The 14,377-nt window shown below is 40.5% G+C and overlaps 1 protein-coding gene across 12 annotated transcripts in view; it reads left to right on the forward strand.

Annotated features, from left to right (window-relative positions):
• The first annotated feature begins 159 nt into the window (after positions 1 to 159).
• AUTS2 (AUTS2, activator of transcription and developmental regulator) overlaps positions 160 to 14,377 on the forward strand; it is a 1,087,944-nt gene continuing 1,073,726 nt past the window's right edge. For 2 of the 12 annotated variants that reach the window (XM_023534624.1, XM_023534625.1), the window contains exon 1: positions 160 to 1,372. In XM_023534624.1, the coding sequence (XP_023390392.1) occupies positions 1,064 to 1,372 (309 nt within the window). In that variant the 5' untranslated portion in view covers positions 160 to 1,063. The remainder of the gene's footprint in view (positions 1,373 to 14,377) is intronic. The other 10 variants (XM_023534622.1, XM_023534623.1, XM_023534619.1 and 7 more) reach the window with 7 other exon arrangements.

Consider the following 14,377-nt stretch of genomic DNA (forward strand, 5'->3'; position numbering starts at 1 on the left):
GAGAGCGGCGATCTCTGCGCTTCCTGGCCGCGCTTCTCCCTTGGGCTGGGCGAAGCGAAGAGGCGGCGGCGGCACACCGGTGTCTCTCCCGCTGGAGATTTCTGCTTTCCTCATCGAGTGACTCACCCCCTCCCTATTTTTGAGGAAGGGTGACCTCTTCTCTGGGACTGAAAAAGATATTTTTTTGAGGAGGGGGGGTGGGTGGCAGCTTCAGGGTCTGCTTCTTCTCTTCTTTCAGCTCCTTCTCCTCCCCCTCCAAGACCGAAAAGCAAACCCCACAACTGCTCCAGCATCCTCCTTCCCTTCCTCCACCTCCCTTCTCCACCTCTCCCAGTTTTGCCGTCTCCCCTCCTAATTATTTCATTATTATGCTTCCCTCTCTGGGGGGTCTCGTCCCTCTCAGATCGCTCGGAAGCCCTGGCCTCCCTTGGATGCATTTCTTAAAAATTTGGGAGCCTGGGAGTGAGTTTTCTCTGAGGTGTGTGTGAGAGGCGGCGGGGGTGTTTTCCTGCGCGAGGGGCGGGTGAAGTTCATTGCCCCCACTTTCCCGCGACCTTTCGGACCCGATTTTGACTCGGGGGGCAGGCGTTTTCGGGGGCCGGGGGACGCGGCAGAGAATGGCCGCGGGGAGGGCTCCCCAGAGCCTCCCAGTCTCTTGATCAAAGCATTCCGCTATTCTGATTTATTGCCTGCTTGGTGAGTTATTTTTTTTCCTCTAAAGGAGACCTGTGTGTTCAGCCATTACTTTGCTCGGCGCCGCTCACAGGAATCTCCGACCCTCGGTGCCGTGGGCAGCCCCGCACTTGGGCTCCTCGCCTCTCGCCCTCGCTCCCGTCCCTCGCTCCCGTCCCTCCTCCCTCTCTCCGCCCCTTCCCCCTTTTCTTTCTCCTCTCTTTCTTCCCCTCTCTCCCTTCTTTCGGCCGCCGTCTCCCCCGCGCCCTCCTCGGGGCGGAGGGAAGCCGAGAAGAGGGAGGGAGGGGTTGGTGTCAATTTTTTTGTGTGGCCGCGGCCGGAGCCTGTGGCGGGCAGGCAGCAAGCGGGGAGACCCCGGCGCGGCAGAGCCATGGATGGCCCGACGCGGGGCCATGGACTCCGCAAAAAGCGGCGGTCGCGGTCGCAACGAGACCGGGAGAGACGCTCCCGGGGCGGGCTGGGGGCCGGCGCGGCCGGCGGCGGCGGGGCCGGCCGGACCCGGGCGCCCTCGCTCGCCTCGTCGTCGGGCTCCGACAAGGAAGACAATGGGAAGCCCCCGTCCTCCGCCCCGTCCCGGCCCAGACCCCCGCGGAGGAAGCGGAGAGAGTCCACCTCAGCCGAAGAGGACATCATTGATGGATTTGCCATGACCAGCTTTGTCACTTTTGAAGCGCTGGAGGTAAGGGGGACCCCCCTCCCCCCGGTTTCCCTTTATGCACGACCCCACTCGGCTGCGACCGGCTCTGCTGCTTCCCCCGCCGCGTTCTGGCGGGTCTGTCTGTCTGTCTAGGCTGAGGTCTTATTGTTGGGGGGAGCTGGGGGCGCGGGCAGACAGGCAGCAGGAGGGAATCGCAAAGCCGTGCCTGCTCGCCTGTCCCCTGCGCCCCCTCCCTGCGCCCCCTCCACAGCAGATGGGCAGAGAGAAAGGGGTTCAGGCATCACAACAATGCGCCCCCCTCTACCGATAGCTGTGCCCCCATTCCTTCCTCCTCTCCCTCCCCAATCATGGCTTCTTGGCTGGTGGAAGTCTCTGCTGGGTTTGGGGCTCCTGTGGACGGTCTCTGTGTGCTTTCTACAGAACCATATGTCCGTGTGTGTGTGTCTGTATAGTATATACCTTTCCTGGGTGTCCTCGGGACTGGAGACTGATGGGGTTTTGTGGTTTCTCTGCCCCCCTCCTTTGCCACCCCCCTTTTTTGGGTGAAGCTGGGAAAGGGGGCGTTTTCTCCTGGTAGGGAGAAAGGAGGGAGGAGGGGAGAGCAAAGAGGAAAGGACGGAATATCTTTCTGTATTCCGTATGGGGCTCTATTACAGAAAGGGTTAATTATAATATTATCTGTGCACATATATATACACATGTGTGTGTACAAGAGCAATTTGGTTAAAAGACGGAAAAAGGTATACCAGGGAGGAGTGGTGGGAGGAAAGAATAAAATCCTAGCTGGTATCTGAAGGGCTTGTCACCCAATTGTCCCTCTCCCTTTTCTTTTTTTTTTTTTTTTTTTTTTTTTTTTTTTTTTTTTTCTTTCTGATTGGCTTTGTGTGTGTGTATAAATGTGTGTCTTTCTTTATTCCTTGAGCACCTGCAGTGTTGATTTCCAAATGTATATTTTCCTGCCAGGTAACCCGTTCCTGGAAGGGGGAGGTGGGGGAGTTAGAGGGAGACTGTCCAGGGGTCAGGGAGAAATTGTCTTTACCTGAAAGGATCAAATTTGGTGCTGGCATAAGTCAATGGCCTCTATAAATGTAACCCCCTTTTTTCCTCCCTATCTCCCTATCCCCACCCCCAACACACACACACACACACACACACACACACACACACACACACACACACACACACACACACGGCTTTGAGATTCTGCAGTTGGTCCGGCTTTCTTAAGCACAAAACCAAGATAGGAGTTGGTTTCTAGCCTTCATGCACCTGACATGGTGGTTTGGGGTTCCTGAAGGAAACTTTTCCCTTTCCCTTTGGTTTTTTTGCGGTTATTATGGTATTGTTTGAGATGATCAAATGCAAGCTTTGTTAATGACAGCTTAAATCTCATATGCAGTAACTGTACAGGTTTAGATCGCTGGTTCTATATGTATGTATTTGGTTGTCGGGTTTAAATATTTTTTAAAAAGAAGCCTTCCTGTCAGGGTTCTTTTCTCTTTGAACTGCTTTTTGGTTGGGCTGCTGGTGGTGGATGGTAGCCAGTGGTTGAGAGGGAGGGTGGTTGGTGGTAATCATGGCCATAGATTTTGATGTTAGTGATTGAATCAGATACCCATTGGTTCTAGAACTGGTGCTTTACTGGCTAAAATGGATCTTACACAATTGTTTTGGGTGTTGAGGCTCACCACTTATTAGGATAATTCTAACTGTGGCTTCAACTTTGCCAATGCCATGGTGGGAGGGTACTGTACAGTGTGACCTCTTTCTCTCTCTCTTGCTTTAAAATAGGAATTGAAATGGCAGCATGTATGTTAATAGAAAATGCTGCCTAAAATTTGGTTCACCATTGCTATCTGCAGTTAGTTTAGAACAGTATTTGTAAGAGCTGGTTACAAGTGGTTCAGCTTTCTGTATGGTTTCCTGGGCTGCCCTGTGGTCCCTCTCAGTAAGCAAGAGGGGCTTGTAGATTCCCATGAACGTTTTTGAAGGCTAAGTGGAGGTAAATAGGCAGTTGTTTTCGATCATTTTTATTTTTAATAAATAGATATTTGACTGGACTTGTGATGTGTATATCTGTCTGTTTGGCTTTTGAGAGAAAATGTGCCCAATCTAGTTTCTTTTGGGCTTAAGTAACTTAATTTTTAAAGAAGACCAAGTTTAAAGTGTACTGCTAATGTCATTTCTTGCTGTGATTTTTTCTGCTCCTTTTCTAGATTCAAAACCTGGATTATTTTGGTTAGCTGGATACTATGCTACGTTCATGTCTGAATATCATTTATGAATCTGTGTGTGGGTCTAAAAGGTCTAACTTTTAAAAAGTTTCCTTAAAACTTTATAGAAAAATTTAAACATACAAAAGTAGAGAGAATAGTTTGCTAAATCTCAATGTACCCAGTGCCCAGGTTCAGCAGCTACCAGCTTCTATCTCGTCTTGTTCCATCTATATCCCTTCTATTCACTCCCCCCTCCCAGATGTGATATGAGAGATATATACATATTTTTGTATATATTTCTAAATGGTGGTGACTAAAAAAGCCACCAAAACCCTCACAGTACCTTTATCACCTAAGTAAACAACAGTTCTCTAATATTAAACATCCTGTCAGTGTTCACATTTAAGAGACCTAGCGTTTGTAGGAAAGCTGTAAATAAACTTTTCAGATTAAAAATACAGTATGGAATAAAAATCATCATGTATGTCTTGTTCTGTGGGCAAAGGTAGATCTGTTTGCACATTTGTGTCTATGCTGGATGGTCAAAACATGTGTTTCATGATCATTTAAAATAAAACCTGTGCTGTCCTACTGTACTCATTTTGAAAGAATTATTCAACTATTACCATGAAATGTGAGGGCTTATTAAGAAACAGGCAACTAAACTATGAACTTGGACAGGAATGTATGTTATAGAAGTGCTTATAAATGTTAAGAATTATTATAGATGCTAAGATTTCCATGAAATATGTACTAGTTTTTGTGCCTTGTGTTTAGAAATGAAAACAATTGTTACCACGTATCGTCAAGGCTGCTGCTAGTTTGATGTTGTGATAAGAAACCAGAAATGTTGGCTTGCACAGCCAGGCTTGCACAGCCAGGCTTGTATGCCAGTTAGGAACAATAGCTGGCAAACTGTGGAGTGGCATACTTTGGGTGTTCATGGACACATATAATGACTCCATGATACTGTCTTGAGAAGCTGATTTAGACTTCCCTTTTAAAAAGGAGGCTCCTAATCATAATGAAATGTGCTGTTATAAATTGTTCCAGTCCAACTATAGTTTTACTAATGTTGGAGCAAAAGTAAGAAACTTGCCTAATGAGAACCAGCATTTTTATGTTGATTATTTTTTTACTGTTGTTGGATTTTATTTAAAATGATGAAAGCTTTGGGGTAGTTTGAGAAGCCCCACACTTTATAGGTGGTGAAACTCGCTGAGGTAATTTCATATTCTGCAGGACACTTGTCTTAAGTAATTGTGCCCTGAAGTTCAAGTATATGATTGTGAAGAGTCTCATGATAGAAGATAAGAGGGTAGGTGAGGAGGCTAAAGTTGAATGTGGTGTTCTTTTCATTAGGCATTGGAGAAGCAGGATTACCATTTGGATATTATATTGTTTATTTGGATATTCTTTGAATAATAGGTTGAGAGTGAGTATTCCCAGATGTCATACCTCTTTTTTTTTTTCTAAAGTGGCTTCTAGCAAAAAAAATATAAGTGGAAATATTAGGGTTTTAGTACTATCAGTGTCCCCTAGTCAGATAATATTGTCTTTCTGTTCTTATTTGGGTTTCTTTCTGTGTAGTCTCAATTAGTGAGTCACGTGAGCACTATAGCTGAAAATTTATCTTTGCAAGTCCATTATTTCCCTACTTCAGTCCTCTGCTGTGAACCGGATTCTTAGTGCAGCCTCCTTTTGTACAACTGACCAAGAGAAGCAAGGATGAAATTGGTGGGATTAGCAGACAGGAGGCCAATTAGAGCTTTGTGAAAATTAAGGAAGACTCATTTCTAATGGGTAGAGGATCAAACCAAGACTTTCATGTGATCTTCATTTCTTAGCTCTATTTCAGGGCTTACCCCTAAACGTTACACAGCTGTGGCATAAATAGACTGTATAGAATTTGTTTTGCTTATAATATGCCATGTTAATAGGCTCTAGTAATTTATTATGGCCAAATATCACTTATTCACTTGTTTTAAAAATATTAATCATGTTCCTGTATTAGTCAGCAAATATTTGTGGAGTGCTTGCTATGTGCAAGGCACTAGAAAGAGTGCAGAGAAACCTAAAATATATGTAGCATCTTGAAGGAGTGTGCAGTTTAGTTGATAAATTAAGTCCCGCACCTACAAAATAATTTTGAATCAGGCACTCATGTGCCAAATACCAACTAAGTGCAGTAGGCTTTCAGAGAAAGAGTAGTGTGATGGGCTGAAGTGTTTGAGAAGGCTTCATGGAGAAGATGGGGCCTGGAAGGGTGAAGTGATCTGGATAGACTGAGAAGAAATGTGGGATGGGAAGTGTGTTCTAAGAAGAGGGAATAGTGAAGGAGGAACAGAAAACAGATGAGCGAGAAGGTGCTATTTGATTCGAGCTTGGGGGCAAGGAAAGTAGAAATGAGTACAAAATTATAGAAGTGAGTACTTGTTAGGCAGTCAGGAGACTAGTGAAGAAATATGTTCTAGGCTTAGCTGTCCTAAGTAGTTGAGTGACCTTGGGAAGTTAATTCTAAAAGCATCATTTTCTTAATCTATTAATTGAGAGATTTAGACTAGTTTTAGAGCAAAGGTGTACCCAAGCTGGATGGGAACATAGCTCTGCCAGATGTTCATAGGTTGTGTTCCAGACCCCAAAAATGTGACCTACCCTCAAATAGTTTTGGAACTTGATGGGCTAGGCAAAATTAAAGGGATGTCTTGTTTGTTCTGCCAGAATTAAGTCTTTTATTATGAAAACATGAGTTTTGAATATCAGAGAAGGCCATATGATGTGCCTTATTTCCTAAATTTGTGTGACCACAGGGCACTTTAATTCTTGACATTGGCATCCATAATCCATAATCTGGTGTGGGAAATGGTGGAAAAGATCTCAAAGGTCCCTTCCAGAAAATTTGTGATCTCAGAGTTTAGGGTGAGTGGGCTGATGATGGACAACTTGGAAAACCAGGCACAGAAGTTTGAAGTTGGAGTGGAGGCTGCTGCTCAAGTGGGAGTGGCAAGTGAAGTACAAAGTGTAAATAATGATGATAATTTCACTTTTCCTGCTTTTTCTGCCTAGTGTCAGCCCTTTCATTGATTCTTAGTAACCCCACCATGTGGTAAGAATTGGTGAGTGATTCTCAATAGCTCTTTCAGTGTGATAGCCCAATTCTCATGCCCTGAGCTGCCTCCAGCCAATATGTTATATATTCTCTTGGTCCCTTCTGGTTTCCTGTATTGCTCCTTTTTAGCATGCTGGGAATGAAGGTTGGATGAGAAAGGAAGTTGACACTGATGTTAAAATAAAGGTTTCAAATTTTCTGTCTTTTGCTCATTTATATATGAAGTGCTGGTTCAAGAAAGGTCAGAACCCTTCTGCTGTTACGAAGCCAGGGAGAGCTGTGAAAATGTTTTTTTGTTTTTTGTTTTTTTTTTTGCATTTTTCACTTTTTATATTGGGAAGTTTGGGATGGGACTGTAGAGTAAATAGGTCAGATCTGGCATTTCACTTCTGAAAGTTCCTAAGTGGTGAGAAAGTTTGCAAGAAAGAGTGTGAATAATGTGCTTGGTTATGAATTCAAATGTTATACTGAATTTCAGTATTTTGCTGTACAAGGCAGAGATCACTTCAAAAGTAGTCATGTGAGATAAGGTTGAAGATTGTGACATGATGATTCCATGCAGTTTGTTAGTTGTTGAGATTAACAACTTTAGCTCCTTTCTGGAAGTAGGCAATAAATGAATTAGTAAATTTTAAAAATGAGTTACAAAGTTAGTGATTAGCCTTTCATTCTGAGAGTGTTGTTCTCTAGCTTTCAAAGTTGAAAAAAGGTTAAAAAAAAAAACAACCAACTAGCCTTCACCATGATTCAAGGAGCGAGCATGAGGGTGCTAAAGCGATTTTGAGGCTCTTCTATATAACAGTATTATATACTGTCAAAAATAAATGGTAATTATTTAGTTTGAGAGAATGTTAGGGTTAGAATTAAGGCTAAGTTGAGAAAATAATAGTTGAGGCCAGCAATTAGGGAATAATTTAGGTCCCAGTGGCTACAAGAGTTGGAAGCCTTTTGGATAGAAGGTCTGTAGCACTTCTTGATGGAGGGGATGTGTGTGTGTATATGCTTACATGCAGAGGGTGGAGAATGGTGAGTTAGTGGCTTTACATTTTATGTTATTTTACCCCTATGCTGTATGAGAGTCTGATACACTAAATGTAGCCTAACTTTGTAGAAGTGCCTCATGCTATTTTATTCTCTTTAAGAAATAACTTTTTTTTAATGTTAGGATTAAATTTATTATTCTTTAGATACAGGAAAAACAAGTTGGTAATGGGATAGCTGCTATTCATTTGAGAAAGTTCAGAAAAAATCAAGGATATTTGAAAACTCAAATAATTGAAGGTTGGGAGAGTAAGATGGGAATTAATTTGGTGAAACCCAAAATAAGAGAGTATAAAAAATAATTTAGGGACATTGTTAACTGGGTCAGAGCTGTTATTTTTGTTTTGTTTTGTTTTGTTTTGTTTTGTTTTTTACACAGCCTGTACCTGTTTTATACAAGAATGCAGATTTTATTTTTCACTAGAATAGAGGCATAGAATTTAAGGCTGGCGAGACCCTAAGTTTGTCTTTGTTCTTGCAAATATTAGCTGTGCTCTTCATTTCTTTTCACAAGGCTGAAGGGTAAGGAGTATGCAGTTCTTAGGTATCGTTTTAAGGTCTCAAAGAATAGGTCCTCTTTGTACTGGTGGTAACTGAGGAAGAGAGTAGTGGATTTCACATAGTCTGGTTTCCCTTACTTGCTCAGGAAGAGACTAGGTAAGTACAGGCTTCTGTTTCTCAGTCTTCTTCAGGACTCAGATTCCATCTTTTGCAAGGGGACATGTAGCCTGAAATCCTCCCTCCTTCCCTCCTTTCCTTTTCCTTTTTCTTTTTTCTTTTTCCTTTTTCCTTTCCTTTCCTTTCCCCTCCCCTCCCTTCTCTCCCTCCCAACTGTTCTCCCTTCTTTCCTCTCCTTCCAATACTGAGATAGAGCTACCAAAATTATTAATGCAATTAATAAAAGTTAATGGATTTAGGAAGTTGTGGAAACTTAATAGATTTAGGAATGAAATGTGGAAACTTAAAAATTCCAAACTTCCATTATTTGAACTTTGACAATCTGCTTGAGGGACTTTGAAATTAGCACTATGAGGGTATAAATTACTTGCCACAGTTTTCTGGGCTGTTACAGCTTGTAATTCTGATTTCTCATTTATATCTAAACTCTAGTTAGAATTTGCTTGACAAATGCCACAAGTTACCAACTACATACAAATATTTCTTACTTTACTGTCATTATGGCTTGCCGCTATACCTCATGATACTTTCAGAAACCTGGAAACCCCAAGTGTAGTAAAATGGAGTCACAACAAGAGAGGGGAAAGCCCACAGTGTGTAAGTAATGGAAAATGGCTAATGTAGGTTGGGATTCATTTTGGGCAGAAAACCTTCAAATTGCAGGTACTGTGTGATTGCTATTAACTGAGGCATTTTGAAATGACCTGGGCTCAATTCAGAAACACTGTCAGTGAAGACAAATTGTGACTTGCGGTTAATATGGCTGAAATCTGACACTTTCAGACTGCAGGGACATTCTGAATCTGGGATAGGGTTTACGTCAATGCCAGGGTCAAGTTGTGATGGTACCTGAGGGATGTTATTTTTCCTTGTTGTCCTCATACCTACCCTTCACTGCAGCACAACACCAACCTACCAACCTTATTTTAGATTTCTACAAAGTGATAGATTTCTGATGGCAGTGATATTTTAGAGCTTGAAAGAGGCTTTAAGAGAGTCCAGTATTGTAATTATCCCTTAACAGTTCTTCTGAAGTAGACTTTTTTTTTTTTTTTTGGTTGTTTGCTAGAGATCCTTGCAAAGGTTGGCTAAAAATTGTTCAGTGAATACTTTTTCCATAGTTAAAACCTAAGTAAGGAAAAAAACCTAATAGAATGAAGATGTAGATGAAACAATGGTTGGACATTAGGTTATCACTTGTTTTCCAGCCACGTACTAGAAATTCCAGTGTTCCATCCATTTTCTCTGTACGTGTTCAGTTGACAAAAAATGATGAAGGTCCTGGATTGTGCTGTTCTGAGAAATGATTTTATGTAGTTCAAGTAAAAGTATTCTTTCACTGGGGCAAAAGGAGAAACAAGCATTTTGCTGTTGTTACTGTATTGCTGTGTATTGCAAAGTTTGCTCCTAACTCATTTCTTATCAGGTAATCAGTTTGATTATTTGTGAAAATTAGTTTTGAGCTTAATGTGCAGAGCATCTTTAGGTATTTCTTAAAGTTAGAGCTTCAGCTTTTTTGATCCATTTCACTTCAGCCATTGTTAGCTGATGTGCTTTCTAAGCCATAAGTGGCATCAGGGGCACAGATGTTGTCTTTAGTAATGTAGTTTTACCTGTCATTTTGCAAATGAAAACACAGCCCAGAGGGGTTAATTGACCTGCTCAAGATAACAACTGAGAATTAGACTTTCACTGTTATCTAATGAAAGTAGGAGAATGTCTGCTTCTCCTTGGTCCTAGGATTCTCAAGGATGGGGGATGTTGAAAGAGGTTTTTTAAAAACAGAAATAATACTACTGATGAGGGTGAGCACCCATGATTGTAAAGTTTCCAATTTTTCTAAGAAAATTTCTGAAATTTACTCAGTATTGAGAACCTTTCAAAAGCATTCTGTTTTTCCTGTGTATCATTGGTCTTTCTCTGCAGGTACATTAGTCTTTTTTTTTTTTAACATGCTCCCCACCCCGACTTCCCATAATGAGGATGTAGAAGAAAAAATAAGTATTAAGGTGATGATATGAGGGTTTCTTATCCTTGAATGCCCAGTGGAAAAATGAAATAACTATTTGAATATAAAATGATTTTAATGTGGCCCATTTAAAATTTTGACTTTTTAAAAAAATTAAAAATTTTTTTTGATAAAATATTTTCTTTAGCCAACATTCTCTTCAGAGAAACTCAGAGCAACTTAACAAGGTTGGTAATAGAACATTTAAAACAAGTGAACTTTGGAGTATGGTGGAGTTGAAGACTCAACCAAACTTTTCTTCTGAAGAAGAAAGACTCAAAATATTAAATATACATGATGTGTTGGCTAAGCCATCTTGCTTCTTTATTGCTGAACAGAACATTTATTACAACTGTTTGTCATGTGTATATGTCTATACACATTCATTTACTGAAAAGAAATTTTCATGAGACTGTAATAACATATCAAGATGGATGTAATTAAAACAGAAGCAGATTGACACCCTGAATTAAATGCAAACCATAAACCATGATACCTGAGCATGTGCCTTACTTACATAGTTGCTTCAGGGGGCAGTCAGCCAAATATGCAAATAAAAAGACATTGATGAATTTCCCTGGATGTGTTTGTGGTTGCAGAGAACCCAACTATTTTATTAATCTTTTATTAAGCATTGTTTAGATTTGCAGCAGCAATGGAATGTATTAATTTGGCAGACCAAATAGCTTAGGACCAGAAAGTAGGGAATAATAAAGGGAAGACATGATTGATATACTGTCCTATAAATAACACATGGGACTGACAGACGGGCTGAGTAATCTTTAGATCTGTGCTTGATGTCATTAATGGAGTTGTTAAACCAGGATGTTTGAGTTGAACTTCAATCAGAGAGGCTGCCTCCCATTTAAAATGCAGGCCTATCTCTCCTTACACCCTGGACTGACATTGACAAAATTGGTATAAATCGAAATTCTGTAAATTGGATCAAATGCACCAAAGGACTCTTACTTTGAAAAATATGAGTCCTTTTTTTGTTGTTGTTTGTTTTTTAAATCAAGTCTAAGACTCCTCCTCTCTGCAGGGAAGTTGGAATTTTAGTAGAGTGGGTCTCTTTAGATAGGCATTTCTTTCCCTGAAACACTTTTCTACATGTGTTTCCTGTGCTCCTGTAAGAAAGTGACGGAGATTTGCATTTTCTGTTCAGGTTTTATACCTCGCTAGGTTGGTGCTTCCAGGAATAATTGATGGTGATATGAATAAGCCGGCATCATTCAGATTTCAGAGGTTGGTTTTCAAGTGCATGCTAAGGAGGGCTTGCGGCTATGAATATGGAATATGATTTCCATATCTGTTCCACTGGGGAGTCTAGGCATGTCATAACCACTTCAGAGTCATGATTGTACAGAGACACCCTAGCTATAATTTTTCTATACGACAGTTCAGTTTTAAAATTGTAAAGATGCCAAATTCAGTGCTGTATTGTTATTAGGGAAGTCGGTGACATCTGTTATATCTTGTTAACCAGGGGAGGAAAATGCTTTAATCAAAACATCTAATTATGTCCTCTCAACTGATGAAAGATCCTTTGCTAAATTTTTGGAATTGGCTTTAATGGAAGAAGCTGGCCTCTACAGGAACTGTGAAGTAAATTTGCTCTTTTTATTTGAAAAATACTTATTGTTAACCATGGTAACATAAGGGTGTTTTAATTTTATCAAATTACTTTTACATTGTGTTTTGAAAATAGAGACTTTCAGAAGTTGTCTAAGCCAGCATGAAGTTTTTGTTTTGTTCTCTTCCTCACCCCCACAGCAGATGAGGTCCCAGAGGGAGTTTGTGTTTCCAGATGTGAGGCTAGGAGGATATGTGGTGGATGAGAGCCACCTGGGGAGAGAGCAAATGATAATTACAGGTGAGAGGCAGGGGGATAATTCAGCCTGTGTGCTGGGAGGTGCGATTTCACACCTGAATGTTGAAACCTGCTGTGTTAGACAGTTGTGTTGTTTTAAAATTAGTTTTGTTAGTCTAATATAGAAATGGACCAGATTTTTCCAGGTCATCTTCAGTTGAAAGAATATAATTGTTTTAAAATATTGAAGTATAATGTGATTCTAGATGTATTTCCTGTGTTAAAAGGTTTATATGATACTCGAAAGTATCAAAAACTGTGTTTGACAGCATATTTACATGGCTTCTAACTCCCTTGATCACTTTTTAAAATTTGTCAAATGTTTTGGCAGTGTGGCTTTTCTGCTTTGAGTTATTCAGACTTCAAAACTTATCCAGTAAAGCCATCCTTTTATCTATATTTCAACCCAGAATTAATTTTATCTGCAGCGGTTCTGTTCCCAGAATCACAAATAATAACAAATATAAATATAATAATAATAAAATTTATCGATACTTTTTAATGGTGGGTTATGGATTAAGTTAGAGAAATGCTTTATTTCTTAGCTTTCAGAGTATTTTATCTTTCTGAAATGATTTTCCCATGGATTGAGATCTTGGGGCCAGCTTAAAGGAGTTTTTGAAGCGTTGACCATGACACAATGTACTCTGTGTTTTTGTTTTGTTTTGTTTTGGTGGGAAGTTCAAGTGCTAGTACATGCTCCGTAATGGCTTATTGTGTGTCTGTTATATGCTCTTGGTCTGTTATATGCTCTGTAATGGCTTATTATGTATCACTTGGGAGTATGACTGGAACCTTGGAAAAGAGAGCCAGAATTTTCTCCCTATACCTCTAATGTATTATTTTATTTCTTGCTGTTCTCTACCTTTAGCCTCTGTATTCTTCCTGCACATATCCTTCTTGGGATATTTGAGGCTCTCAGAATTGTTGCTTCCTTTACTCAATAATCCATGCATAGTAGATACTCAGTCAATGCTTATTTAGAGTTGACTTATTTAGAGTCAGTGCTTATTTAGAGTTACCCACAAAAACTCCAGGAAAAGACGTTTTTGAAAAGGGAGTTAATATTTACTCAGTACTTACTCTGTGCCAGGCATTGTGCTCATAATTTTGCACTCATCGTATCATTAGAGCTACCCCGTGAAAAAATGAATGGTATCCCTGTTTTACAGTTGAAGACACTGATGCTCAGAGAAATTAAGTCAACTTGAATGCTCAAGGTCAGTACCAGAGAGGCAGAAAATGCAGCGGTTGGTTTCTGCCTGACCTGAAAGCTTGTGCTCCTCACCCCTTTCCACACTCCTTTTTAATATAAATTCATTTTGTGAGAGAGTCCCAGATGGGTCTCTGGTAGACCACATTTGTTCCTAGTTGCCGCTGAAAATTGTCTTGGTTACCGAGGATTTTCTAGGTATAATAATAGGCTTTAGGGAGGGGAAAGTACCACATCATCTTTTTGGAAGTTCCTTATTTTCTTTTTAAAAGCTGGAGCTTACAGTAGGTGGCTGCCACTCCTACAGCACATCTATAGCATATTTATTGTTGGTTTTTCTTTTTCTCTGTTTCTTTTACTGTTTTTCCCTGTATTAAAATCTTAACCTTTTCCCAGGTCACATCGATTGGGTAGATTTTAAGCCTTTGTAGAAGACAGGGATTTGGGCTCTTTAATACTGAGGGTTACTGTGTGCCAGTTCCTATACTAAATCCTTTCACATACTTATTCGTGCAGTAGCGCCCCGGAACAGAAGTGTAAAATTGGAGAAGGGACTGCCACCCTCTTAACAGGTCACTGTGGGTATAGCTTATATTCTACTATAGATTCCTAAGTATTTTGCCTTGTCTGGTTTTAAACTATTCTAGGAATTGGCATTTCTCTTAGCAACGTATTCCACATGTAACAGACCTTATTGCTAGGTTTTTGTTTTTGTTTTTGTTCTTTAATAGATTCTCCATTCTTCCTAGTGAAACATCATACGAAATAGTTATTTGCTTTTCTTGATGTCTATATCTTGAAGATAGCTGGTGACAAATGGTACAATATTTTCTGTCGTTTCCTTTCATTATTCTAAGCACATTTACAAATTGTTTTCCTCGTTCTTCACTC

The sequence above is a fragment of the Pteropus vampyrus genome, unplaced genomic scaffold (assembly GCF_000151845.1).
Source record: "Pteropus vampyrus isolate Shadow unplaced genomic scaffold, Pvam_2.0 Scaffold128, whole genome shotgun sequence".
NCBI classification, from domain to species: Eukaryota; Metazoa; Chordata; class Mammalia; order Chiroptera; family Pteropodidae; genus Pteropus; species Pteropus vampyrus.